The following is a 27,015-nucleotide window of genomic DNA, read 5'->3' as shown; positions in this document are numbered from 1 at the left end:
GGCCCGAGGACTTGAAGAGAAGGCTCTTGTCCTGGGGGGGTGGGGCGGTTGGGGGGCGCCCAGGCTCGCCGCGGGGCTCCCCTCGGTGCACCAGGAGCTCCAGGTCGGGCCTAGGACCGGCTCTGAGTCACGGCTCGCCCGGCGCCTCAGAGCCTCCGCCGCCGGCGGCGCCCGGTCCCTCGCGGGAGGGGAAGGCGGAGTCTGCTGAGAAGGCTGGCGGCCGGGTCAGCGCTTCCCAGGCCTGCGGGCTGCCCTCCCTTCCGCCGCCGAGGCGGAGCCAGGGCCGCGCCCGCCCGCCGGAAGGGTGAGGCCGGCTAACCGGCCTCGACGGGGTTGTCAGCCTGTTGGCGGCGTCTTCCTCTGCTGTCTCCTTCCGTCTTGGTCGGCGCTGCGATTCCCTGGGGGCTGTCGCGATCAGCCCACAGCACAGAAAGTTGTAGAGACGACCTGGTCTGCGCAGGTATGGGCGCCCTCTGGCCGGAGGGGAAGGGAGAAAGTGGGCCCAGCCTGGGAAGGCCAGACGGGAAGAGAATTCCAGGGCTGGGGCTCAGGGCTGGTATTGGGAGACCAGACCCAGCTTTGGGCTGAGGCCAAAGTGAAAGTGAAGTCGCTCAGTTGTGTCCGATTCTTTGTGACCCCATGGTAGTCCATGGAATTCTCCTAGCATTCTCCAGAATACTGGCATGGGTAGCCTATCCCTTCTCCAGTGGATCTTCCCGATCCGAACCAGGGTCTTCTGCATTGCAGGCAGATTCTTTACCAACTGAGCTATCAGGGAAGCCCCGAGGGGAGAAACTGTCTAGTTCTTCTTGCCCTACGCCCTCCTGGGAGCCTGTGGCCCCAGAGCCTCCAAGCTTGCCCTTGCCTGCCCAGGGCTGCCTAAAGACCCATGGGCATCCCAGAATAGGCACTGGGGAAGGAGCCCAAACTAGCATGAGTGACTCTAGCAGGTGGCTAGAGAGAAACAGGCAGGGGACCCAGCCAGGGAGAAAGTGAGCCCAGGGAGGAAGGTCACAGAAGCAACAGAGAAAAGCCGGCAGAGGGAAGTAGACGGACTGACATGGCTGTGTGAGGGTGACACCAGCAGGAAGTGGGCTTTGGTTGCAGAGAAGACGACGACTCTGGCTAACTTGAATCCAGCAATTATACTGCTGGGAGTTTGTCTTAAAGATCATGTCTGGCAGCTGGGGAGAAAGAAATGCACCATGATGGTCCTCCTGGTTGCTGATGGTGGTGAAAAGGTAGAATCAACTCTAAGGTTGAACCCTGGTGTGCTGCTGGTGGGAATGGAAGATGAGGCAGCCACTGTGGAAAATAGTATGACATTCCTCAAAAAAAAAAAAAAAGAGAATTACCATTTTGTTGTTGTTGCTCAGTCATGTTCAACTCTTTGCAATCCTATGGTCTGCAGCATACCAGGCTTCCCTGTCCTTCACTATCTCTCAGAGCTTGCTCAAACAAACTCATGTCTGTTGAGTCAGTGATGCCATCCAGCCATCTCATCCTCTGTCGTCCCCTTCTCCTCCTGCCTTCAAGCTTTCCCAGCATCAGGGTCTTTTCCAATGAGTCGACTCTTTACATGAGGTGGCCAAAGTATTGGAGCTTCGGCTTCAGCATCAGTCCTTCCAATGAATATTTAGGACTGATTTCCTTAAGGATTGACTGGTATGATCTCCTTGCAGTCAAAGGGACTCTCAAGAGTCTTCTCCAACACCACAGTTCAAAAGCATCAATTCTTCAGTACTCAACCTTCTTTATGGTTCAACTCTCACATCGGTACATGACTACTCAAAAAACCATAGCTTTGACTAGACTGACCTTTGTTGGCAAAGTAATGTCTCTGCTTTTTAATATGCTGTCTAGGTTGGTCTTAGCTTTTCTTCCAAGGAGCAAGTGTCTTTGAATTTTATGGCTTCAGTCACCATCTGCAGTGATTTTGGAGCCCGAGAAAATAAAATCTGTCACCATTTCCATGTTTCCCCATCTATTTGCCATGAAGTGATGGGACCAGATGCCGTGATCTTAATTTTTTGAATGCTGAGTTTTAAGCCAGCTTTTCACTCTCCTCTTTCACTTTCATGAAGAAGCTATTTAGTTCCTCTTCGCTTTCTGCCATTAGGGTGGTGTCATCTGCATATCTGAGGTTATTGACATTTCTCCTGGAAATCTTGATTCCAGTTTGTGCTTCATCCAGCCCAGCGTTTTGTATGATGCACTCTGCATAAAAGTTACATAAGTAGGGTGACAATATACAGCCTTGCCATACTCCTTTCCCAATCTGGAACCAGTCCATTGTTCCATGTCCGGTTCTAACTGTTGCTTCTTGACCTGCACACAGATTTCTCAGCAGGCAGGTAAGGTGGTCTGATATTCCCATCTCTTTAAGAATTCTCCAAAATAAGAATTTTCCACACTTTGTTGTGATCCACATAGTCACAGGCTTTAGCATAGTCAGTGAAGCAGGAATAGATATTTTTCTGGAATTCTGCTTTTTCTGTGACCCAATGGATGTTGGCAATTTGATATCTGATTCCTCTGCCTTTTCTAAATCCAGCTTGTATATCTGTAAGTTCTCAGTTCATGTACTGTTGAAGCCTAGTTTGGAGGATTTTGATCATGACCTTGCTAGCATGACAAATGAGTGCAATTGTGTGGTAGTGTGCACATTCTTTGGTATTGCCCTTCTTTGGGATTGGAATGAAAACTGAAAACTGACCTTTTCCAGTCCTGTGGCCACTGCTGAGTTTTTCAAATTTACTGGCATTTTGAGTGCAGCACTTTCACAGCATCATCTTTTAGGATTGGAAATAGCTCACCTGGAATTCTATCACCTCCACTAGCTTTGTTTTTAGTGATGCTTCCTAAGGCCCACTTGACTTTGGACTCCAGGATGTCTGGCTCTAGGTGAGTGATCATACCATCATGGTTATCTGGGTCTTTAAGATCTTTTTTGTATAGTTTTCCTGTGTATTCTTGCCACCTCTTCTTAATATTTTCTGCTTCTGTTAGGTCCATACCATTTCTGTCCTCTATTGTGCCCATCTTTGCAGGAAATGTTCCCTTGGTATCTCTAATTTTCTTGAAGAGATCTCTAGTCTTTCCCATTCTATTGTTTTCCTCTATTTCTTAGCATTGATCACTGAGGAAGGCTTTCTTATCTCTCCTTGCTATTCTTTGGAACTCTGCGTTCAGATGGGTATATTTTTCCTTTTCTCCTTTGCCTTTCCCTTTTCTTCTTTTCACAGCTATTTGTAAGGCCTCCTCAGACAAACATTTTGCCTTTTTGCATTTCTTTTTCTTGGGGATGGTTTTGATCACCGTCTCTTGTACAATGTTATGAACCTCCATCCATAGTTCTTCAGGCACTCTGTCTATCAGATCTAATCCCTTGAATCTACATGATCCAGCAATTTCACTTCTGGGTACTTAATGAAGAGGATTGAAAGTAGGAGCTTGAAGAGATATTTGTAGAGTCGTGTTCCCAATAGCATCATTGACAGTAGCCAAAAGGTGGAAGCAACCCAGTGTCTATGGATAGGTGAATAGATAAAATGTGCTCCATCCATCCAGTGGAATGTTATTTAGAATTTCAAAAGATCATTCTGAGACCTGCTACATCATGGATGAAATGAGGACAGTATGGTCAGTGAAATCAAACAGTCACAAACAAACAGCTACTGTATGACTCCACTTGCATGAGTTGCCTAGAGGAGCCAGATTCCTAGAAACAGAAAGTAAGGATGGTGGGGGGCATGGGCTGGGGGAGGGAAGGAGGGTTATTGTTTAATGGGGACAGAGTTTCAGTTTGGGGAGATGATGAAGTTCTGGGGATGGATGGTGGGGATGGTTGCACAACAGGGTGAAGGTGCTTCAGCCACTGAACTGTGCACTTAAAAATAGTTCAGATGGTAAACTCGATGCTATGTGTATTTGATCCCAATGAAAAAGAACAAGCTGAAAAAGAGCTTCCAACATACATGCTGATGTTGGAAGGTGTCCTCAGGGAAGAAAGGTAGGACATGTGTGATGGTGGCAGCACAGGGAAGCTGGTTCTGGGTAGCAGGATGAGCATCACTTTCTCTGTTGCATATTACCATGTCCTTCTGTGACTAGAACTGTGCGCAACTGGGACCTGAACCTGAGGCAACCTGCATTCCTCTGGAGGGTTCCAGAAGGCCATACACGGCCATGCTCTGCTCTTGCTCCTCCTCCTGGCCAGTGGGGCTGAGACCTTTCGCATCTGTGCCTTCAATGCGCAGCGGCTGACACTTGCCAAGGTGGCCAGGGAACCTGTGCTCGACACCTTAGTGAAGGTCAGTTCATCCCTGCAGGGAAGCTGGGCCCCTGAGGACCATGACCCAAAACCCCTAGCCCTGTCTGACCAGGGGCATGTCCCAGAGAAGAGGGGGACATCAGGAGACATGGTGTGGCAATGTGGAGCAGCACCTTCCTTCCCTGTCGGCCTCAGTCTCCTCCTCCGTGAAATGGGTGCAGTGTTGATGGCAATGGCATTCCATCTTCTCCCAGGGCTTTTCTAGCCTCATAGCTCTCTTGGGTCTGCAGCCAGCGTGTTATGACACTCATGGCCACGCCACTGCCTGGTTCCCAGAGAGACCACCCTTCTCCCTGGGCAGCTGGCCCTGAGTCGGACTAGCCTTCCTGGTTTCCTGCAGATTCTGGCTCGCTGTGACATCATGGTGCTGCAGGAGGTGGTGGACTCTTCTGACACTGCCATCCCCCTCTTACTTCGAGAACTCAATCGGTGAGGAGGGCTCTGTGGGTCTTAACAGAGGGCCCCCCACTGAGAGCCTCAGGGTCGCTGACCCCAGGTCCCCTTTCCTGGCAGATTTGGTGACTCTGGGCCCTACGCCTCCCACAGCAGCCTCCTGCTGGGGCGCAGCACATACAAGGAGAAGTACGTGTATCTCTACCGGTGAGCACAGACGGAGACCGAGGAGGCCTGGACGCTTGGTGCCGTGTAGTAGCCCCAAGGGTGGCCCTCACCTTCACATTGTACTTCTCATCAGAGGTTTTATCCCTGGGTCTTCCCATCCTCTACCCCAGATAGCTTTGGTGCCCATGTTTCCCTCCAGCAGGACACCTTCCTTCCCGAAGCATAGATGTGGGCACCCCATGCTTCCCCCCTGCAGAAGCCACTGGGGCTCAGGGCGAGGGTGGCCCCCTCTTTGGGAGTGACTGGTTGCAGCTCCCTGGGGAACTGTCTTGAGTCCTGGGCAGACACAGTTTCTGGAAACAGCCCTCAATCCCTGGGAGGACAGCCTGAGGGGGTCAGGATTGAGAGGGCAAGGGTGGCAGTTGGAGATGGAAACCTGCTCCTCTATATAGATGAAATTATATAATATCTAGAACTCAGTCCAAAATGATGGGGGAACAGAGCCCTGCCCATACACCAGCCCCGCTCCTAACCATCTCAGAGTGGAAATTGATCTGAGTGTCCATCACCCGATGAATGGGTAAATGAAAGGTGGTCTCTCCACACAGTGGAGTATCATTTGGCCTAAGAAGGGAGGAAGTCTCAGCCACGCTGCAGCCCGGATGAAGCTGGGACACATGTGCTAAGGGAAAGAACCAGTCACAGAATACTACGTATTATTTGATTTCATTCACATGACGTGTTCAGCAGAGATGGAAAACAGATCAGGGGCTGAAAGGGAGGGGAACAGAGACTGCTCATGAGTGATGTTTCTTTGACATGCTAAGAATATTCTGAAATTGATGGTGGTGATGGTTGCACAACTTTGTGCATTGCCACTGAACTGTGCATGTTAAACAAGGTGCCTTTATGGTAAGTGAATTCTAGCTCAATCTAAAAGAAGTTCTAGAAAGAAGGGCTGGAAGGCTGTGCTTCCATAAAATGAGCTGCTGGTGGCAGGCCCCCCTCCCTGAGTGCCAGCTCTGATATTGGCAGTTGCAGACCAAGAGCAGTGACATGGGGCCACCGCTTCTTGTCCCTGGTCCACCAGGTCACATGAGGCAGAGGTCCGGGACTCCTACATGTACGATGATCAGGATGATCTCTTTACCCGGGAGCCCTTTGTGTGCTGGTTCTCTTTACGCAGCAAGGGTAAGAGGAGGGGGTAGAAGGGTGGTCCCGCTATGGGGGAGCAGTAAGTGGGGTCTGGAGGGTTCTTCCAGGGAGGTGGCGGGGCTCGGTCACCCAGCAAGGACCGGGCTGGGGAGGGCCAGGAGTGGCTGGGAGCCCTGTGTCCCTGGGGTCTTGCAGTTCTTCCCAGCCTCGTGCTGGTCCCACTGCACACCACTCCGAAGGCTGTGGAGACGGAGCTGAATGCCCTGTATGACGTGTTTCTGGATGCTTCCGGGCGCTGGCAGACCAAGGTAGGGCTGGGCCGATTCTGTGGGAGGGAGGAGGGCCAGGGCAGCCAGGCGGCAGGGCCTGATGGCTGCCTGCATCTCCAGGATGTGATCCTGCTCGGGGACTTCAATGCTGACTGCACGTCGCTGACCAAAAAGCGCCTGGATGACCTAGTTCTTCGGACTCAGGCTGGCTTCCACTGGGCCATCGCCGACGGCGTGGACACTACGGTGCGGGCCAGCACCCACTGCACCTATGACCGCATCGTGCTCCACGGGGAGCACCTCCAGAGCCTGCTGCGTGGCGCGGCCGCCTTCGACTTCCCCCAGAGCTTTGGGCTCACTGAGCAGGAGGTAAAGCAGTGGTGAGGCCGCAGTGGGCTCCCCGGGAAGCCCCTCGGGCCTGAGACTGATGCTTTGTCTCCCCTCTGCCCGCCCCCAGGCTCTCAACATCAGTGACCACTACCCTGTGGAGGTGGACCTGGCGCTGAGCTGGGCAGTGCATGGGGTCCAGCCCCCCTGCCTGGCCACTCTATGGCTGTCACTGCTGCTGCCCCTCCTAGCCCCCCAGCTGGGCCTGGTGGCCTGAAACCACCTGGTGGCCTGAAACTAACCTGCTGCCCCAAAGTGAGGACTGTCCTGTCTTCTGGACTCAAAGCCCTGCCCTGCTCCCAGCCTGCCCTGGTGCCACCCCTCTGTGTGCCTTCGCTTTGGGTTTGTCCTCTGGTCGGGCCTGTGCCTGCCTGGCATCAGAAGGTGGAAAAGGCAGGTGGGGCCCTGGGGCTGGACCCATGCCACTTGTCCCCTGGGTAGTGTCAAGAATGAGGACAAAAGGCTGGGTTAGGGGGTGAGGGGGCTCAGTAGAGGTGATCTTGGCTCAAGGGCAGGGCTAAGAGAAGGGAATCACAACAGATCAAAGGATTTTATCCTGACAAAACCATCCACTCCAAGAACAGAAAGCCAGATGACACAGACATTACATGTGTGTAGCAGACATGCCAAAAGGCCATCTTTAACATACACAAGACTCCTAGGAAACAGTATTAAGACCCCAGGAGATACAAGGGTAGAGATCAGCAGTTTATATACACACACACACACACACACACAAACTAGAAAACAACAGGAGATACAAGGGTAGAGATCAGCAGTTCATACACAGACATACACACGTTAAGAAAACAGCAAGCGGTCAAACTCATTGTAACTTAACCAGATCCCATAACACCTCTGATCAAGTCCATGTTCAGAACCACAGTGCAGTTTGGCCCCTACCATTCAGGGTATGGTCAAGCACTGCCTAGAAGTCGCCAAGGCTATAGATGCACACAAAGTATCTACAGAAACCAGTTATCATGCAACCATTATATTTTGTAAATGTGTGGTCCTATGGGGGTAAAGACTTCCCTGGTGGCTCAGATGGTAAAGCTGCCTACAATGTGGGAGACCTGGGTTCAATCCCTGGGTTGGGACGATCTCCTGGAGGAGGAAATAACAACCCACTCCAGTATTCTTGCCTGGAAAATCCCATGGAGGAACCTGGTAGGCTATAGTCCATGGGGTCACAAAGAGTTGGACACGACTTCACGGGGTAAAAGGACACACAACAAAAGTTAACTAAATGACCCCATTTACTGTGTTGTCAGCACAGAGCTCTTCCCCACCTTCCTTTTCCAGAAAACAGACCTCGTTAAAAATCTAGACATCAGAGCCATTGTATTGTGAATTATCTGTGATTTAGAAATATCTAGTTGAGGTACAAGGGTGGCTCATCTTGTCAAGAATCTGCCTGCAATGCAGGAGACCTGGGTCTGATCCCTGGGTTGGGAAAATCCACTGGAGGGGTAATAGCTTCTGGAGGAGGACATGGCAACCCCCTCCAGTATTTCTGCCTGGGAGATCCCATGGACAGAGGAGCCTGGCAGGCTACAGCCTCCAAGGTCACAAGAGTCAGACTCAACTTAAGAGACTAAACATTTCCACCTTAGCAACTTGATGTCAGGTGTGGTGGCCCTGGGAATTAAGTCCTATAAGGGGTGGTGAGCTAGGCTTAGAATGGGGGATGGCAACAAGGTCTGTCAACAACTCTAAACCCAAGAAAAGGCAGTTAGGCCCAGGACAGATGTTTACTCTAGGGCTTACTGGACGACCCCACCTCCAGGGCTGTGTCTGGTGAGGTTCCACAGCAGCCTGAGGCCAACATTAGACCACAAGCCCTTTTCCATGATCCAGAGTGTGTGCTTCTCAGTGCTCCACGTACAGGTGTGGGGACTTCAGAACCTACTGCCTGGGGTCAAGGCATGTACCTCACTGGCCTTACTGTCAACTGGCTGGCTTATCAGTCTTCTGAAATGACAGTGACCCTTGGGGCTTCCAGTTCCCCACCCCCCCATGAATCTAGATGCAAAGACAGATGGACAGGAAATAGCATTTATTGGTGAGCATGATTAAGGAGGGGACAGCACTGATGCTCATGAGTGTAGGGCCCGCCATTTGTCCAGGGGACCACGATTAGGGATGTATTTGACCCCACAGCCGTCTGGGATGAGTCGCTTTTCTGCCACCATGTTCTCAAATTCATCCGCGTTGAACTTGGTAAATCCCCACTTCTTAGAGATGTGGATCTAGAGAGAGACAGAAACAACTGAGTCATGGGCCCTGAGGCCAGGAGCAAAGGGGAGACCCAGGCTGCAATGCTCCTTACCTTCTGGCGGCCAGGGAACTTGAACTTGGCCCGGCGGAGGGCTTCAATCACATGTTCCTTGTTCTGCAGCTTGGTGCGGATGGACATTATGACCTGGCCAATGTGGACCCTGGCCACTGTGCCCTGGGGCTTTCCAAAGGCACCGCGCATACCTGTCTGGAGTCTAGATTGGGAAACAGCAGGCCAGTCATGAATGCCCACTAGAAAGAGTTGTCTCCAAGGTCCCTTAGGGCAACCTGTACAGGCAACAGGTTGCATACACTACCAAGGAGGCTGCTATCTGCAGCCATTGCACACTGGGCCCCCATAGGGAAAAGAGCACAGTCGGCTTAATTGGCTGCGAAGAAGAGAACCAAAAAACAGACTAGCTAGAGTCCCTGCAAGGTGCCATTGGGCTCCTCTGAAAGCCAACTGACCTATGACCACCCCAGCCACCTGCTTGCTTGCAGATTATGTCATCAGGTGCAAATAGAAGCTATTCCCACATGAGCAACTTGCTCTATGTTGCCCAGAGCCATGATGCCTTTTGAGCTTCTTTCTGGGACTCTGGGTTGTTCAGTGTCCACTGAGGTCCACTTACTAGCCCTTTGGCCTGGCTTTGCTGTGGGTCAATCTCTATGGGGCCACCTCTCTGCCCTGGTTGATCAAAATCATCAAGCCCAAAGTACAGGTCTCAGGATCCAGCTCACCTATCAGCTCCAGCACAAGACAACATCTTGTTGATGCGGATGACATGGAAGGGGTGGAGCCGCACTCGGATGTGAAAACCATCTTTGCCACAGCTTTTCACCATGTACTTGTTGGCACAAATACGGGCAGCCTCCAGGGCTATGGGAAGACAAAATGCCACAGAAGCTTTTACCATGGCTCTCTGTCTTGGTGGGATGAGTTTAGCAAAGAGGCTAATGATTGGGCACTTGTGATTAATAAGCTGGTCATTTCAGTGCAGTGAGTTCCAGGTTTGGCTGGGGTGGGGGGGGCGCACACACAAGGAACCGGGCAGCATTGACAAGGAAGCCTGCCTCACCTTCAGAGGAGAGCTGCTCATACTCATCTGACACCATGTGGCCACAGAGTGGGAACTCATCCACTTTGGCCTTCTTACGCCCCAAGTCAAAGATGCGAATCTTAGCATCTGGAAAAAAAGACAAGACAACCTTGCTTAGTGTGGGAGTTCCATGAGCAACTAGGTCACCGGGCCCAAACCAGTTTGGGAGCTTTGCCCCTACTTACCAGGGACACCTCGACAGAAGCGAGACTTTGGGTACGGCTTGTTCTTACAATACCGGTAACTGCAGGGAAAACGACTCAGGTTAGCCAGGGTTCATAAACGAGCTCTACAACATGCACGCTGAGAGCTTGACACATGTTAATCTCCAAGCTTGGTCTCATTTACTGGAAATGGGCGCTAAAGCAAGATGTAGCCAAAACTCAAGTTACCCATGACAGGAGATTAAAAAATAAAATACCATCCTCGATCCTGTTGCTTTAAACGTTGCTTTAAGGCTCACATTCTGAAACGCACTTTCTCGGTTTAAATATAAAATAGCACAGTTCAACCCATCCACCTAAATGGACCTTGGAGCACGTGGCATTAAGTTCGCCTCCAAGCCATGTGAAGGGCTCCTGGCGCCCCCTGTAGGGCCGAGGCAGCTGAAACCACTTTTCCGGGATTGCCCTTGGCATCCGAGGCGCCCACATCACACGTCGCCTGGAAATAAGACGGGAATGGTACACAGAGGCCCCAGGAGGAAACTAAGCTGGCGAATTTTCAAGTCCAGAGAGCGGGATACAAGGTAGACATCGCTTGTACCCCTATACTGGGGCCGTTGTATACAAAATTGGGTCAATCCACCACTACAACAAAATGGGGGAAGACCTCAAGTGACCCGGAATGTCTCAGGGAATACGCAGAGTCCGTCCCCAGGACAGAAAAGCCGCACCAGGGAGACCCCACCCCACTGTTGCTTTTAACGGTTAAATTGGCTCTCCCTCTCGCTTCCCAGCAGCGAAAAAACATGGAGTAGCACTCACCACCGGGCGGGGCGGCGGCCCATGGCGACACCAGGATCTTCAGTGGCTACAATGAAACAAAGTCGGAAAAGAAGTCGAACACAGGTATTAAACTAGGAGACAGAAATGGCAAGAGCACAGCCAAAACCAGAGCCCGCGACTACTCACCGTGCCAAAGGGAAAGAGGCGCTCCCACGCCTGCGCAGGTCTTATATAGACAGCCTATCTTCACGCGTAGGAACCATAGAGTCCAGGCGAGGGCGCGTAGACGCTCTATCAGACTTCCGGACCATAGATGTAGCGATGCTCTGCGCCTGCGTGCGGTGGGAGCTGAGCACATGCGCAGACCGAGAAGGCGGCTGGGCTCCCAACCGCGGGCAGCCAGCTGGCGAATGGGGCTTCGCCACATCGGCGCGAGAACCCAGCTTCCGGCTGGCCATCTTGGGCGTAGAGCTCTTGCCCGAGGCTTTGCCGTAACTGTGAAGGACGTTATGTTCCTAGAGTTGAAAGAAGTACCCTCAAGTGGGGGTTCACGGCGGCCGCGCGCATGTTCCCGGGCATCGCGGAGCCTGGGACAAGCCCTCTCTGCCTCCCCCGGTGCCCCAGAGCCCGGCGGGGATGCGCCCGGCTGGAGGCTCAGCCTGCATTCCTTTGTCGACCTGGAGGCCGAGCGGGAAGCCCGCCCCTGCCCCCGCCCCCCACCAAACGAAGAATCTTGAACCCACTTGTCCGCGAGCAGTACCCAAGTCTCCCTTCTCTGAAGACCCAGGGCGGGAGAGGGGTCCATCGCCGACCCCAGGTGGTCTGCGCCTTCCTCCGAGAAAGGCCAAGGAAAAGCCGCCACCAAGATCCAGAGCTCAGGAGACCCCACCTGAGCACCGTTAGGCCTACCCTGTCCCTTGCAAGAAATGAGACGTTGTTCTCCGCAGGGTGCCTTGGAGAAGGGGAAAGGAAGCTGGTGATCCCCTTAAGATGGCAAAGGAACACTGTCAGTCCTGGGCTGCGCCCCAGTCCTGGCCCCCGAGAGCTGCCTTGATCAGTACTCCTGGGATCTTCCACACTCCCGGGGCCCAGAATCTGGTACTCACCGCCCCCCCGCCCCCGCCGCCCCGCCCCCAAACACACACAGCCCCGATGTAGTTCTTTCTGTTCCCTGCCCACTGAATTCCAGCACCTCCTGAGTGTGCCTTTGAAATGTTTACAGATAAAGCACGGATCCTTCCCCCACCAACCCAAGGATAGTATCCAGAGAAGTGTGCAAAGCTAATGCTCCTACCACCAGGGATCTAAACGTCTGCCAGAGGTGCCCAGCCTTCTAGAGGTGAGGACGCAGGAAAGTAAGGAAGTCTTGAAGGCGTCCCCATGTCGCTTGACAGATGGGACGCACCTCTTCTCCAGGGCAACCTGTCACTTTAGTGCATGGGTCCTCTAGGAAGGCTTGGGAAGATTTGTTGTGTGCACTTCCAGCTGTGGCACGGGGTCCTTCTCAGGAAACACGATCTCTCATTCCATCCAGAGGCCTTACCTCTGGAAATGGGGTGAGATATGACTATCCGTGGGGGCAGCTCAACTCAGGTTTTTGGCTCCGAGAACTAGAACATTTAGGGTTGTATAGTATATACATCAGGCAGAGCTGGAACAGTTGATACTGTTCACTTACTTATGTCTGAATCTTTGCAAACCCATGGGATGCAGCATGCCAGGCTCCTCTGTCCTCCACTGTCTCCGAGAGTTTGCTCAAACTCATGTTCACTGAGTCAGTGATGCTAACCAACCATCTAATTCTCTGTCACCCACTTCTCCTGCCCTGTTTTTCCAACATCAGGGTCTTTTCTAATGAGTTGGCTCTTCGCATCAGGAGAAAGGATTCGAGCTTCAGTTTCAGCATCACCCCTTCCAATTAATATTCAGGAGTGATTTCATTTAGGATTGACTGGTTGGGTCTCCTTGGACTCCAAGGAACGCTCAAGAGTCTTCTCCAGCACCACAGTTCAAAAGCATCAATTGTTCGGTGCTCAGCCTTCTTTGTGGTCCACTCTCACATCCATACATGACCACTGCAAAAACCATAGCTTTGACAATATGGACTTTTGTCGCAAAGTGATGTCTCTGCTTTTTAATATGCTGTCTAGGTTTGTCATAGCTTCCTTTCCAAGGAGCAAATGTCTCTTAATTTCATGGCTGCAGTCACCATCTGCAGTGATTTAGAGCCCAAGAAAATAAAGTCTGTCACTATTTCCAACGTATCCCATCTATTTGCCATGAAGTGATGGAACTGGATGCCATTAATTTTGTTTTATGAATGATGAGTTTTAAGCCAGCTTTTTCACTCTCCTCTTTCACATTCACAAAGAGGCTCTTTAGTTCCTCTTGGCTTTCTGACATAAGGGTGGTGTCATCTGCATATCTAAAGTTATTGCTATTTCTACTGGAAATCTGGATTCCAGCTTCTGCTTCACCAGCCGGGCATTTCACACGAAGTACTCTGCATAGAAGTTAAATAAGCAAGGTGACAATATACAGCCTTGACGTACTCCTTTCCCAATTTAGAAACAGTCTGTTTTTCCATGTCTGGTTCTAACTGTTGCTTCTTGTCCGGCATGCAAATTTCTCAGGAGGCAGGTAAGATGATCTGGTATTTCCATCTCTTTAACAATTTTCTACAATTTGCTGTGATCCACACAAAGGCTTTAGCATAGGCAATAAAGCAGAAGTAGATGTTTTTCTGGAATTCTCTTGCTTTTTTGATGATCCAGTGGATGTTAGCAATTTGATCTCTGGTTCCTCTACCTTTTCTAAATCCAGCTTGAACATCTGGAAGTTTTCGGTTCACGTGCTGTTGAAGCCTAGCTTGGAGAATTTTGAGCATTACTTTGCTAGCAATGCAGCCAAAGATGGAGAAGCTCTATACAGTCAGCAGAAACAAGACCGGAGCTGACTGTGGCTCAGATTATGAACTCCTTATTGCCAAATTCAGACTTAAATTGAAGAAAGTAGGGAAAACCACTAGACCATTCAGGTATGACCTAACAAATCCTTTACAATTATACAGTACAAGTGACAAATGAATAGATTTAAGGGGTTGTATCTAATAGACAGAGTGCCTGAAGAACTATGGATGGAGGTTCATGATATTGTACAGTAGGCGGTGATTGAGACCATCCCCAAGAAAAAGAAATGCACAAAGGCAAAATGTGTGTCTGAGGAGGCCTTACAAATAGCTGTGAAAAGAAGAGAAGTGAAAGGCAAAGGAAAAAAGGAAAGATAAACCCATCTGAATGCAGAGTTTGAAACAATAGCAAAGAGAGGTAAGAAAGCCTTCCTCAATATCACTGCAAGGAAACAGGAAAGCAATAGGATGGGAAAGACTAGAGATCTCTTCAAGAAAATCAGAGATACCAAGGGAACATTTCATGCCAAGGTGGGCACAATAAAGGACAGAGGCGGTATGGACCTGACAGAAGCAGAAGACTAAGAAGTGGTGGTAGGAATACACAGAAGAACTGTACAAAAAAGGTCTTAATGACCCAGATAAGCATGATGATGCAATCACTCACCTAGAGCCAGACATCCTGGAATACAAAGTGAAGTGGGCCTTAGGAAGCATCACTATGAACAAAGCTAGTGGAGGTGATGGAATTCCAGGTGAGCTATTTCCAGTCCTAAAAGATGATGCTGTGAAAGTGCTGCATTCAATACACCAGCAAATGTGGAAAACTCAGCAGGGCTGCAGCACTGCAAAAGGTCAGTTTTCATTCCAATGCCAAAGAAAGGCAATGCCAAAGAATGTTCAACCTACTGCACAATTTCATTCATCTCACACACTAGCAAAGTAATGCTCAAAATTCTCCAAGCTAGGCTTCAACAGCATGTGAACTGAAAACTTCCAGATGTTCAAGCTGGATTTAGAAAAGGTAGAGGAACCAGAGATCAAATTGCTAACATCCACTGGATCATCAAAAAAGCAAGAGAATTCCAGAAAAATATCTACTTCTGCTTTATTGCCTACACTAAAGCCTTTGACTGTGTGGATCACAACAAATTGTGGAAAATTTTAAAAGAGATAGAGATACCAGACCACATTACCTGCCTCATGAGAAATCTGTATGCAGTTCAAGAAGCAACAGTTAGAACCAGACATAGAACAATGGACTAGTTCCAAATTGGAAAAGGAATATATTGTCAATATCCAGCATCAAGGCTGTATATTGTCACCCTGCTTATTTAATTTCTATGCAGAGTACATCAAGCAAAATGCCAGGCTGGATGAAGCAGAAGCTGGAATCCAGATTGCCGGGAGAAATATCAGTAACTTCAGATATGCAGATGACACCACCCTTATGGCAGAAAGCGAAGAGGAACTGAAAAACCTCTTGTTGAAAGTGAAAAAGCTGGTTAAAACTCAACATTCAAAAAGCAACGATCATGGCATCTGGTCCCAAGACTTTATGGCAAATAGATGGGGAAACAATGGAAACAGTGACAGAATTTATTTTGGAGGGCTCCAAAATCACTACAGATTGTGACTGCAGCCATGAAATTCAAAGATGATTGCACCTTGGAAGAAAAGCTATAACAAACCTAGACAGCATATTATAAAGCAGATATGTTACTTTGCCAACAAAGGTCCATCTAGTCAAAGCTATGGTTTTTGCAGTAGTCATGTATGGTTGTGAGAGTTGGACCATAAAGAAGGCTGAGCACTGAACAATTGATGCTTTTGAACTGTGGTGTTGGAGAAGGCTCTTGAGAGTCCCTTGGACTGCAAGGAGATCCAAGCAGCCCATCCTAAAGGAAATCAGTCCTGAATATTCATTGGAAGCACTGATGCTAAAGATGAAGCTCTAGTACTTTGGCCACCTGATGCAAAGAACTGACTCATTAGAAAAGACCCTGATGCTCAGAAAGATTGAAGGCGGGAGAAAGGGACGACAGAGGATGAGATTGTTAGATGGCATCACCAACTCGATGGACATGAGCTTGAGCAAGCTCTTGGTGTTGGTGATGGACAGGGAAGCCTGGCATGCTGCAGTCCATGGGGTCGCAAAGAGTCGGACACGACTGGGCGACTGAACTGAACTGTACTGAAGCCTTTGTATTCTTTCCTCCACCTCCTGTCAGGGCTCTTCTGGCATCAAAACCTATGAAATGCAGGTCAGCAGTAGGTCCAAGTATCAGTCAGCCACCCATGTGAAGTGCGTGCTAGACTACACAGCAGCTGCATGTCCTAATACTGATGCTTTCAATCAGAACCCTCTAGTAAATAGGCCTCTATCAGTTAATCCACTTCATCGACTGGCCCAGCTCACCTACTGAGTCGAACTCCCTGAGAAGCTCTTACCACAAATGTCCAAATAAAGTTAAGCTGGTAGATAGCAGTGAAGTCTGGGAAATATTTATTGATGTATGAGCTATTTCCTGAAGTGTCAGACTTTGTGTCTGTCCCCTCAATCATGCAGTAATCGGACCCCACTTATAAGTCTCATGGCAACAGGATGTGGTGGCAGAGGGTCTGGAGGACAGTCAGTGTCCCCTTGCAAGGCATCGGCACCAGGTGAGGTAATGACACAGTCCTCAAAGGACAGAACACCAGCCTCCCAGACACGACCGGACAAGCTACTTCCATCAGCAAGGGAGGCTCTGGGGGACTGAGGGCTTGCCAATTGTGAGCTTCCACCGAGGGCAGCCAGATATCCTGAGTCTCGGTTTCAAGGTCCCACTCGTTCACATAGCACTGTGCCTTTCACCTAGGAAATGCAGAGAGGCTGGGAATTCAGGCAACCTGGGGATTCTGCAACTGACATGGTGGAATGCTGTGTTTGATTTCCAGCCCCGTCAGCCCTGCAGGCACAGGGGAATTTGCAGGCTGCCATGGAAGAGCTGTGGCTGTCATCCTGTGACCTGAGCCGAGAGCTAAGGCAGGTGTCCTTGTCAGTTTCCTCCCAGGGACACTGCAGTCACCGCACAGCCCAGCCTTGGTTCCCGGTGTTCCCTCCATGACAGTTCAGGATAGCAGCCGCTCTGGCACCTCGGGCACTTGCTGCCCTTGGCCCTTCACCCCAGTCGAGTGCAGGGGCAGCATGGTGACTGCTGAGACCCCCACAGGTCATGGGAGCCTTGAGCCCAGGTGATCACTCAGGGATGGCTCAGAGGGCTGAAGGCACGCAGCGAGTACAGGAAGCAGCTGCCACCCCAGACCCAGGGCAAGAAGGGAAGGGGTTGATGTCATTGGAAGCCCGCCCAGGATGAGGGGCCACGAAGACCAGCCCATCTCTCTTCCACATCACTGCCTTGTCATCTTCTGAGTCATCTGTCTATCTGTGGTTTGATTCATCAGTTGAAATTTTTATTTCAAAGACTGTGGTTTTGTTTCTAGTGTCTAAAGTTGGTTTTCAAATCCACCTAGACTTTTAGAATTCGTCTTATCTTTATGATTCCTTCTTGTGTATCTACTTTTTAAAGTTCATTTTTAATTGGAGGATAATTGCTTTACAATACTGCGTTGGTTTCTGTCGTACATCAACATGAATCAGCCATAGGTATACATACGTCCCCCTCCCTCTTGAACCTCCCTCCCACATCCCACCATGTGTGTCTCTTTTGGTGTCTTGGAGGCCAGTGAAGATTGGGGGAGTTGCAGTAGCCTTCTATCACAGGAATGCAGATGACTGGTAAATATCCATGAGAACCGCTCCCTGATCTCATGAGAATTCAAAGGTACTGTCAGTCTGTTTCAAAGTCCCCCCGATTAGGCAAGAGTACAGGTGTTTCTCTTTCTCACCTCCTTCCTTTATAAACTGGTCCAAGGCCCAGGGATATTCACTGGGACTCACCTCCAATGCTTTCAAGACAAGCTGATGTGCGATACAATGCCCCAGGAACCTCCTTGGGAGCCAAATGGAGAGTGTAGCCTGCAAAAGGGCTTCCCTGAGAGCTCAGTTGGTAAAGAATCCACCTGCAATGCAGGAGACCTCAGTTTGATTCCTGGGTCGGGAAGATCCTCTGGAGAAGGGATAGGCTACCCACTCCAGTATTCTTGGGCTTTCCTGGTGGCTCAGCTGGTAAAGAATCCCACCTGCAATGCAGGAGAGCTGGGTTTGATCACTGGGTTGGGAAGATCACTTGGTGAAAGGAAAGGCTACCCACTCCAGTATTCTGGCCCAGATAATTCCATGGACTGTATGGTCCATGGGGTCACAAAGAGTTGGACACAACTGAACGACTTTCACTTCACTTTACAGCCTGCAAAAGGAGGTCAGTGGATAGGTCAATGTCCCTATCCACCCTTCCCTCTGCTAGCTAGAGATTTAGAACAAGCTGCTCAAGTCTTCGTGTCCTCATTTGCTCATCTGGAGAAGGGGGTGACATGCTACCGACTTCCTAGAGCCGCCACATGTCTGGGATGGATGAGTCCAGGCACGTAGCAGACACTCCCAGCCCTTACCGAAAATTATATCATCTGGTCTCTGACAGTAACGCCCTGGGGACGTAACAGGGCCACTCCTCTCTCTGAGGGACCTGCCAGCGTTCCATGAGGATGGGTGGTGTCTTCAACATGAGATCGCAGACCGGTCTTCAGCTGGCCCTCTGGGAGTCCTGAGTGGGAAGCCAGGGGTTAGGCCTCCCTTCTGGGACCATCCGCTCTGCCAGGAGCCCAGCAGTACAACCACAGTGCTGGGGGTGTGGGGGGAGCCTCCCTCAGCCAGTGGTTTGCTGAAGCCCCACTGTCTGTGGCAGAGGGATGGAAGCCCCTGCTTGCAGATGATGGGGACCGGTCTTCTCACTCAGACGCATGCTGGGATGGACCCAGTTCCTTTTACAGCCTTGTCCTTCCTTCGTACCATGCAGGTGACCTTTCAAGAGCACTGGTTTTAGGTGGATTCTCGGTTCTTATCTGTGCTTTCCCCATGGATCTCGCTTGCTCACCTGCGGGCCACGTATGCATTTAAATAATATAATACACTCTTCTCAGTATGCATTTCCTCGTCTTTTCCCCAACTGACCTGGCATCCCACGGGGGCAGAGGCTGGGTGCCTGAGAGGCACTGGCCCCAGTCCCGGCCTACCTAGCCTGAGATCATAGGACACCCCCCCCCCACACACACACACAGTAGTGGGGCCAGCAGGACAGCAAGAATCAGCCAGCCTGGGTCCACGAAGCATTGGGTGTGGGAACTCAGAAATTCTGCCCCGAGTCACATGACTCTCCTCACTTGAGGCAGGACAACTTTGTGCCCAAGATACACAACCCAGAAATCATCAATCCAGAGTGTAATAATTTGGTCACATAAAATTGTGTAACTTCTCGACTTCTGAAACCAGCCGGCCTAGTCTTTTGAGACAAGAGACAGGAATCCCACAGCGGTACAGTGGTTAAGACTCCATGCTTCCACTGCAGGGGGCGGGCTCGAGTCAATTCTTGGTCTGGGAACTAAGATCTGGCATGCCATGCTGCGCAGCCAAAAAAGAGAGATCCTTTCTTCTGCGGCCCCTAAGCTGCTCTGTCCTTCTGAAAAGCCAAGGCCATTTTGGGGTGAGGCCCTCACTTCATCTGGCGACTGGCACCAAGCCAGCAGCCCCACCGAGCACTCGCCCACACTGTGGCCTCTGTCTCAGAGCTTCCTTGCACCTACTCGGCCCTCATTCTGCCCAGTGAGGTGATGGTCACAGAGGATAAGATCAGTGCCCTCGTTAAAGCAGCGAGTGTAAATGTTGACCCTTTCTGGCCAGGCTTGTTTGTAAAGGCTTTGGCTAGTGTCAGCATCGGCAGCTTCATCTGCCATGTGGGGGCTGGTGGACTTGTCCCGACAACTGGTACTGCGCCACCATAAGGTCCTGCCCCCTCCACCACTGCAGCCCCAGCTGAGGAGAAGAAAGTAGAACAAAGTAAAAAGAATCTGAGGACTCTGATGATGACATGAGCTTTGCTCTTTTTGACTAAACCTCTGTAGTAACTTCCCTGGTGGCTCAGATGGTAAAGTGTCTGCCTACAATGTGGGAGACCCGGGTTCAATCCCTGGGTTAGGAAGATCCCCTGGAGAAGGAAATGGCAACCCTCTCCAGTACCCTTGCCTGGAAAATCCCATGGATGGAGGATCCTGGTAGGCTACAGTCCATGGAGTCACAAAATATCGACACGACTGAGCAACTTCACTCACTTTAGTAATAACACATTCAATAAAAAGCTGAGCTCTTTAGAGAGAGACTGAGAGAAAATCTCTGCAACACGTGGAACACAGGGCTAACAGCCCTGCTATATGCCGATCAGGGTCTTTTGGGGAGGAAACTGCTTAGTATCAATAAACATGGTAAATGGCCATAGGTTTTGACCTGGTTCAGTTCAGTTCAGTTTAGTCACTCAGTCGTGTCCGACTCTTCACGACGCCATGAATCACAGCACGCCAGGCCTCCCTGTCCATCACCAACTCCCGGAGTTCACTCAGACTCACGTCCATCGAGTCAGTGATGCCATCCAGCCATCTCATCCTCTGTCGTCCCCTTCTCCTCCTGCCCTCAATCCCTCCCAGCATCAGAGTCTTTTCCAATCAGTCAGCTCTTCACATGAGGTGGCCAAAGTACTGGAGTTTCAGCTTCAGCATCATTCCTTCCAAAGAAATCCCAGGGCTGATCTCCTTCAGAATGGACTGGTTGGATCTCCTTGCAGTCCAAGGGACTCTCAAGAGTCTTCTCCAACACCACAGTTCAAAAGCATCAGCTCTTCGGCACTCAGCCTTCTTCACAGTCCAACTCTCACATCCATACATGACCACAGGAAAAAGCATAGCCTTGACTAGACAGACCTTTGTTGGCAAAGTAATGTCTCTGCTTTTCAATATGCTATCTAGGTTGGTCATAACTTTCCTTCCAAGGAGTAAGCGTCTTTTAATTTCATGGCTGCAGTCACCATCTGCAGTGATTTTGGAGCCCAGAAAAATAAAGTCTGACACTGTTTCCACTGTTTCCCCATCTATTTCCCATGAAGTGATGGGACCGGATGCCATGATCTTAGTTTTCTGAATGTTGAGCTTTAAGCCAACTTTTTCACTCTCCTCTTTCACTTTCATCAAGAGACTTTTTAGGTCCTCTTCATTTTCTGCCATAAGAGTGGTGTCATCTGCATATCTGAGGTTATTGATATTTCTCCCAGCAGTCTTGATTCCAGCTTGTGATCCATCCAGCCTGGCATTTCTCATGATGTACTCTGCAAATAAGTTAAATAAGCAGGGTGGCAATATACTGCCTTGACATACTCCTTTTCCTATTTGGAACCAGTCTGTCGTTCCATGTCCAGTTCTAACTGTTGCTTCCTGACCTGCATAGAGGTTTCTCAAGAAGCAGGTCAGGTGGTCTGGTATTCCCATCTCTTTCAGAATTTTCCACAGTTTATTGTGGTCCACACAGTGAAAGGCTTTGGCATAGTCAATAAAGCAGAAATAGATGTTTTTCTGGAACTCTCTTGCTTTTTTGATGATCCAGCGGATGTTGGCAATTTGATCTCTGGTTCCTCTGCCTTTTCTAAAACCAGCTTGAACATCAGGCAGTTCACGGTTCACATATTGCTGAAGCCTGGCTTGGAGAATTTTGAGCATGACTTTGCTAGCGTGTGAGATGAGTGCAATTGTGCAGTAGTTTGAGCATTCTTTGGCATTGCCTTTCTTTGGGATTGGAATGAAAACTGACCTTTTCCAGTCCTGTGGCCACTGCTGAGTTTTCCAAATTTGCTGGCATATTGAGTGCAGCACTTTCACAGCATCATCTTTCAGGATTTGAAATAGCTCAACTGGAATTCCGTCACCTCCACTAGCTTTGTTCACAGTGATGCTTTCTAAGGCCCACTTGACTTCACATTCCAGGATGTCTGGCTCTAGGTGAGTGATCACACCATCGTGATTATCTGGGTCGTGAAGATCGTTTTTGTATAGTTCTTCTGTGTATTCTTGCCACCTGGTCTTAATATCTTCTGCTTCTGTTAGGTCCATACCATTTCTGTCCTTTATCGAGCCCATCTTTGCATGAAATGTCCCCTTGGTATCTCTAATTTTCTTGAAGAGATCTCTAGTTTTTCCCATTCTGTTGTTTTCCTCTATTTCTTTGCACTGATCACTGAAGAAGGCTTTCTTATCTCTTCTTGCTATTCTTCGGAACTCTGCATTCAGATGCTTATATCTTTCCTTTTCCCCTTTGCTTTTTGCTTCTCTTCTTTTCACAGCTATTTGTAAGGCCTCCCCAGACAGGCATCAAGACCATCCCCATGGAAAAGAAATGCAAAAAAGCAAAATGGCTTTGACCTAGTAGTTACACTTAAAGGTAACATCCGGAGGGAGATTTACAAATCTTCAGAGGTGCTAACAAACAAACAAGAAGTACAGAAAAAGTAATAATACATCTGTTGGGGATTTGTTATGTAAACTATAGTACATGTGTTCTGTTCAATACCTTGTGGCCAGAGATGACATGAGCTAGACTTGTGTACTGAGAAGGAAGACTTTTGCAGATATATTATTGCTAGTTAAAAATCACACTGAATATACAGGGTGTGTGTATTTTTAACCTGAGTGAGGAACTATGTAGGTGATCCCATAGAAGAATATAGTTAGAGGTGAGAAACAGAATTGTTAACAGTCTTGCCTAAAACAATGTTTTGTAAAAATCTTCAATTATGTGCTTTAAAAATATCCAGGGTGGTAAGGTAAAATGGTCCAGCCACAGTGGAACGCAAATTGGCAGTTTCTTCTAAGGCTAATCGTCCACTTCCTTAGGACACAGCACTTGCACTGCTGGGCATTCATGCCAAAGAAAATGAAAAATTCTGACCACAGGAAAGCCTGGATACAAATGTTCAAAGCAGATTTTTTCTAGAAACCTAAAAGTGGAAACAGGCAACAGTGGGTGAAGGCTTGAACAACTGTGGCTGACCCACACCAACGAAGGCTAGCAATACAAACTGAGAACTGACTGCTGAAACCAACTATTGATTGAGATGGATGGATCTCAAGGGCAGGGTGTGATGGAACAAAGGCCCATCCCGGGTTTCAAAGTGCATGGTTTCATTAACGTACTGACGTCTGTGTGTGTGTGTGTGTGTGTGTGTGTGTGCGCACACACGAGCGAGCACATGGTGAGGCATGCTGCATCCCAGCTCCCCAAACAGAAATCGAACCCAGGCCACCGGCAGTGGGAGTGCGGTGTCCTAACCACTGGCGCGCACGCACACACACACACCGAGAACCCTGAGCAGCTTTCCGATGGTACCAATGCCATCTCCTGGTGTGACGGTCCACTGGCTACGCAACAAGCTGATGCTGGGGCAACAACGGGAGGGGCATTTCCCTGTAACTTCCCGTGAACTTAATTCCTTCAGAATACAAGCTCACACCAAAGGCACACAGCAGGGCTTGGCGTATACACATCGGATCACTCTATGCGTGACTCTGCACGGACAGTCTGGATCTCCCCGCCGGAAAGACGAGGGGCCCACAGCACGCCCGACTACGGACTGAGGAAAAAGAGACAGACTGCTGGGCGGAAGGCGGAGCTTACGCGATCGGCCTGCTATGATTGGGTCACAGAGCTGCCCGTCACAAAGAGGGACAGGCTTACTTGGAGCTGGAGGGCGGGTCTTCTCAGGAGTCGAGCATGGTCATTGGTGAAGCCAGCCGGAAGAGGTGGGCAGGAAGGCGGTACGCCACGGCTTCCGGTGGGCTGCCTGAGGAGGGGAGCGAGAGGCGACGGCCGCGGGGACGCTCAGGGCGGGGCTCGAAGCACGGAAACGGCCCCCAGCTTCGCGTCCCCACCTCCATCTCGGTGCACAGCAGCCTGCCTTCTGGGTCCTGGGCGGGGCCAAAGCCCCGCAGTTTGCTGGGTTGTGCGTCTTTTACTGGGGAGAGGGCGAAGAGACGTCTCCCCAGAGCCCAGGGCCCTGGAGACCTTGGGGATTCCGTCGGGGCCCCACCCCCCACTCCCGGCAGGACTCCCCCTGCTGTACTGAGGGCGGATGGCCCAGGACAGTGTATTAGGGGTGCCCAAGGACCGTGGGAGCGGGGAGGGTGGGCGGCAACCCCGCCAATATGCCAAAGGGCAGGGTCAGGGGGTCTTCGCTTGGCCCCTCCCTCCAGTCCTGGCGTCTGAGGGCGGCCTTGACCTGCGGTCTTGATGCCGTCCACCCTCCCAGGGTCTCGAATCTGGCCGCCTCCAGCCGCTCCCACCCATTGCCCGGCCCACCGTGTTCCACAGCCCGTGAGTGTGACTGGGATGATTCTCTGTGAAGCCCGGATCCTGCCCCCTTCCCCCCGCCCCACACGGAGTAACAAGGGAGAGGTGGGCAGAGCTGAGCCCAGTGCCCAGAAACGTGGAGTCGGCCAGGGGTGCCATGCTTCTGGAGGTAGGGAGGGCCCAAAGTAACACAGTCTTCCCCCTGTCACTCGACAGGTGTGGCCCGCTGGGAGGGAATCTTGCCCAGGCACTCCTGTTCTCCAGGACCGCCTATGGTTGCAGCCCTCAGTGCCTGCTGCCTGCCTCTTCCCTGGAGGTCCAGGTGAGTGAACCCAGCAGGGAGAGAAAGCTCCTGGCTTCACTAGCAGTGGATGTGATCAGAAACCATCCATCGTTAAAAAAAAAAAAAAGAAAGAAAGAAACCATCCACCCTGACGCTGGTTCTCATGCTGGAAGGGTCGTGAGAACACCTAGAGGGCTCACTCAAAGCCAGACCATAGGGCACCGCCCTAGAATCTCTGATCTTGCACATCTGAGGTGGGGGTTGAGCATTTGTGACTCCAACAAGCTCCCAGTGCTGCTGCCGCTGCTGGTCTAGAAACCTCACAGTAAGCGCGCTGCTCTAGAGGCCTGAGACTCCTAGGTGTGTGCCCCCTGCCCTTCTCCCGCAGGGCTGGGAAAAGCCACGAGGCTGGTGGTTCTCGCGAGATCTGGGGCTTCCCATTGAGCAGTCGTCACCCTTCCCTGCCTGAAGCCGAAGGAGGGGCTATCCACAGCCCAGGCAGGATCAGGTGTCAGGTTTGTTGAGTTGCTCAACAGCTCCTCACTTGGGCTGATAACATCTGGACACGTAGGAGGGTGGGGCGAGATCAGATCCAGTGCCTGGGTGTGGGGACGAACTATCTGATGAGGCAGAGGAAAAAGGCCTACATGCTGAGGTCAGGGATGGGAAAGGAACATCGGCCCTAGGACCAAGTGTGGGTCTGGGGGAGCATGGAGACCCGAAGAGCTTCCCAGGTGGTGCTAGTGGCAAAGAACCCACCTTCCGATGCAGGAGATGTAAGGAGATGCGGGTTCAATCCTTGAGTTGGGAAGACCCGTGGAGGAGGGCATGGCAACCCACTGCAGGATTCTTGCCTGGAGAATCCCATGGACAGAGGAGCCGGTGGGCTACAGTCCACGGGGTTGTGAAGAGTCGGACACGACTGAAGCGACTTAGCACACACGCGCGGAGAGCAGCAAGGGGGTTGTCTGCCCAGGAACTGCCCTGACAGTTGTCTGGTCTGCAGGTGTGGTCAGCCTTCTCTCGCTGGTGGGAAGCCACTGCCTTTCCTGCCACACGTTCCTCACCAAGAGGATCTCCCAGCTCCTGGGTGATGCTGCCCAGACCTCCTCAACACCCAGCGCCATCACCCACTTCTTTGGCCAGTCGTTGCCGAGGCTTGTCTGTCTTTGGCTCCAGGATGGCCCGCCATCCAGTTGGAGCCACAGATGAAAAGCAATGCCAGTGTCCAGCTGCCCCATGTGCCCAGAACCAGCAGCTCTGGAACCCCAGCCCCCGAGTACATTCTTGGAGTCATTTCAGGGCGGTGGGGTGGCGCTTTGGTTGGCATTTTCCAAGGCCCTCTCCTGCACCCTTTTCCTTTGGGTCACTGGTCTTTTCTTATTGACTGGTTCAAGTTCTCTATACATTAATGATATGAGCCCTGAGTCACATCTTGGTACTATTTTTTGGCCCACTTTGTCACTTGTCTCTTGACTTTGTGGTTTGGGGTTTGTGTTTGACTAGGCAGACGATCTTAGAGTTTGTGTCACCAGACTTTCCAGGGTCTTCCTATTGGTTTCTGGGGTTTCTTGTCAGTTTGTTTGCTCCCAATTGACTTACAGTGATCTTCTCTATTTAAAGTCATCGTGTATAAATTACCCATTGCTGAATAACAAGGGGCTACCCAGGTGAAGGTAGCGTAAAAACCTGCCTGTCAACACAGGAGACAGAAGAGATGTGGGTTGCGAAGATCCCCTGGAGAAGGAAATGGCAACCCACTCTAGTACTCTTGCCTGGAGAATCCCATGGACAGAGGAGCCTGGCAGGCTACAGTCCATGGGGTCGCAAGGAGTCGGACACGACTGAGGTGACTTAGCATGCAACCATGTGTAGCAAATTACCCCAGATGTAGTGTAGTCCCTTAAAACAACCAGCACTGGTAATCTCCCAGGTGTCTGAAGGACAGAATTCTAGAAGGCCTGGCTGGGGCTTCTGGCCTGGGGTCCATCACAGGCTGCAGTCAAGGCTTCTCTGGGGCCACAGCCCTCTGGTCTGCCTGGGGTGTTGGGGTGGGAGGGGGGTAGGCTCTGCTTCTGGAGGGTTCATGGGGCTGCGGCAGGGGACGGTCCCTCCCCACCGGGCCTCTCCACCGGGCCTCTCCACCGGGCTGCTCGGGTCAGGCCTTCCCCAGATCCAGCGATCTCAGAGAGACAGAGCAGCCCCGAGATGGAAGCCACAGTGTTTGTCTCGTAACTCATCTCGAGGTGACACTCCATCACCACTGCTGTGATTTTATGGGTCACACTGGTCACCCCGTGGAGAAGAGAACGGTACCCACGTGGGCCTAGGTTCTTCACGTTCGTGCCGCATGAGAAGGCTCCAAGGAGTGTCCCTGCCCCTGAGCCCAGGTGTGGGACTCCCGGGCTGCCCAGGCCCCTCAGGAATGTGTCCTTTGTGGAAGCAGGGGTGGCGGGTTGCAGCCCAGAACT

General features: G+C 50.9%; 3 protein-coding genes, 1 non-coding gene and 1 pseudogene across 13 annotated transcripts; 3 read left to right on the top strand and 2 right to left on the bottom strand.

The window, feature by feature from the left end:
- Positions 1 to 310: 310 nt before the first annotated feature.
- On the top strand, positions 311 to 8,038 carry DNASE1L1 (deoxyribonuclease 1 like 1). The gene is given in 8 exon segments (NM_001038634.1): positions 311 to 460; positions 4,114 to 4,313; positions 4,674 to 4,762; positions 4,847 to 4,933; positions 5,985 to 6,085; positions 6,245 to 6,357; positions 6,439 to 6,687; positions 6,776 to 8,038. Coding segments are annotated over 7 exon segments (951 nt in total). The 5' UTR covers positions 311 to 460; positions 4,114 to 4,148; the 3' UTR covers positions 6,923 to 8,038.
- Positions 8,039 to 8,749: 711 nt separating this feature from the next.
- RPL10 (ribosomal protein L10) lies at positions 8,750 to 11,111 on the bottom strand (the record flags this gene model as incomplete). The annotated part of the gene is given in 6 exon segments (NM_174760.2): positions 8,750 to 8,957; positions 9,038 to 9,200; positions 9,727 to 9,865; positions 10,065 to 10,172; positions 10,271 to 10,329; positions 11,072 to 11,111. Coding segments are annotated over 6 exon segments (645 nt in total). The 3' UTR covers positions 8,750 to 8,804.
- Positions 9,246 to 9,380, bottom strand: LOC112445242 (small nucleolar RNA SNORA70). The gene has a single exon (XR_003033608.1). It is a non-coding gene; the product is annotated as a small nucleolar RNA SNORA70 (small nucleolar RNA).
- A 242-nt stretch (positions 11,112 to 11,353) lies between the features above and the next one.
- Positions 11,354 to 19,990, top strand: LOC100297763 (large ribosomal subunit protein P1-like; annotated as a pseudogene).
- A 3,343-nt stretch (positions 19,991 to 23,333) lies between these two features.
- Positions 23,334 to 25,977, top strand: LOC101904339 (uncharacterized). Of its 10 annotated transcripts, none has more exons than XM_024988735.2 (5): positions 23,334 to 23,914; positions 24,221 to 24,285; positions 24,478 to 24,583; positions 24,933 to 25,059; positions 25,551 to 25,977. In XM_024988735.2, the coding sequence occupies exons 1-4, from the start codon at positions 23,471 to 23,473 to the stop codon at positions 25,011 to 25,013; spliced, it is 696 nt and encodes a 231-aa protein (XP_024844503.1). In that variant the 5' UTR covers positions 23,334 to 23,470; the 3' UTR covers positions 25,014 to 25,059; positions 25,551 to 25,977. The 10 variants fall into 10 exon arrangements, 9 of the variants coding, with proteins under 9 accessions (XP_024844503.1, XP_010819895.2, XP_010819896.2 ...); XM_010821594.4 differs by having other exon boundaries at positions 23,379 to 23,853; XR_009493560.1 differs by having other exon boundaries at positions 23,749 to 23,853; positions 24,221 to 24,366.
- Positions 25,978 to 27,015: the final 1,038 nt, after the last annotated feature.

Source organism: Bos taurus, chromosome X (genome assembly GCF_002263795.3).
Source record: "Bos taurus isolate L1 Dominette 01449 registration number 42190680 breed Hereford chromosome X, ARS-UCD2.0, whole genome shotgun sequence".
In the NCBI taxonomy this organism is placed as follows: Eukaryota; Metazoa; Chordata; class Mammalia; order Artiodactyla; family Bovidae; genus Bos; species Bos taurus.
This window is presented reverse-complemented; position numbering and strand designations above follow the sequence as displayed.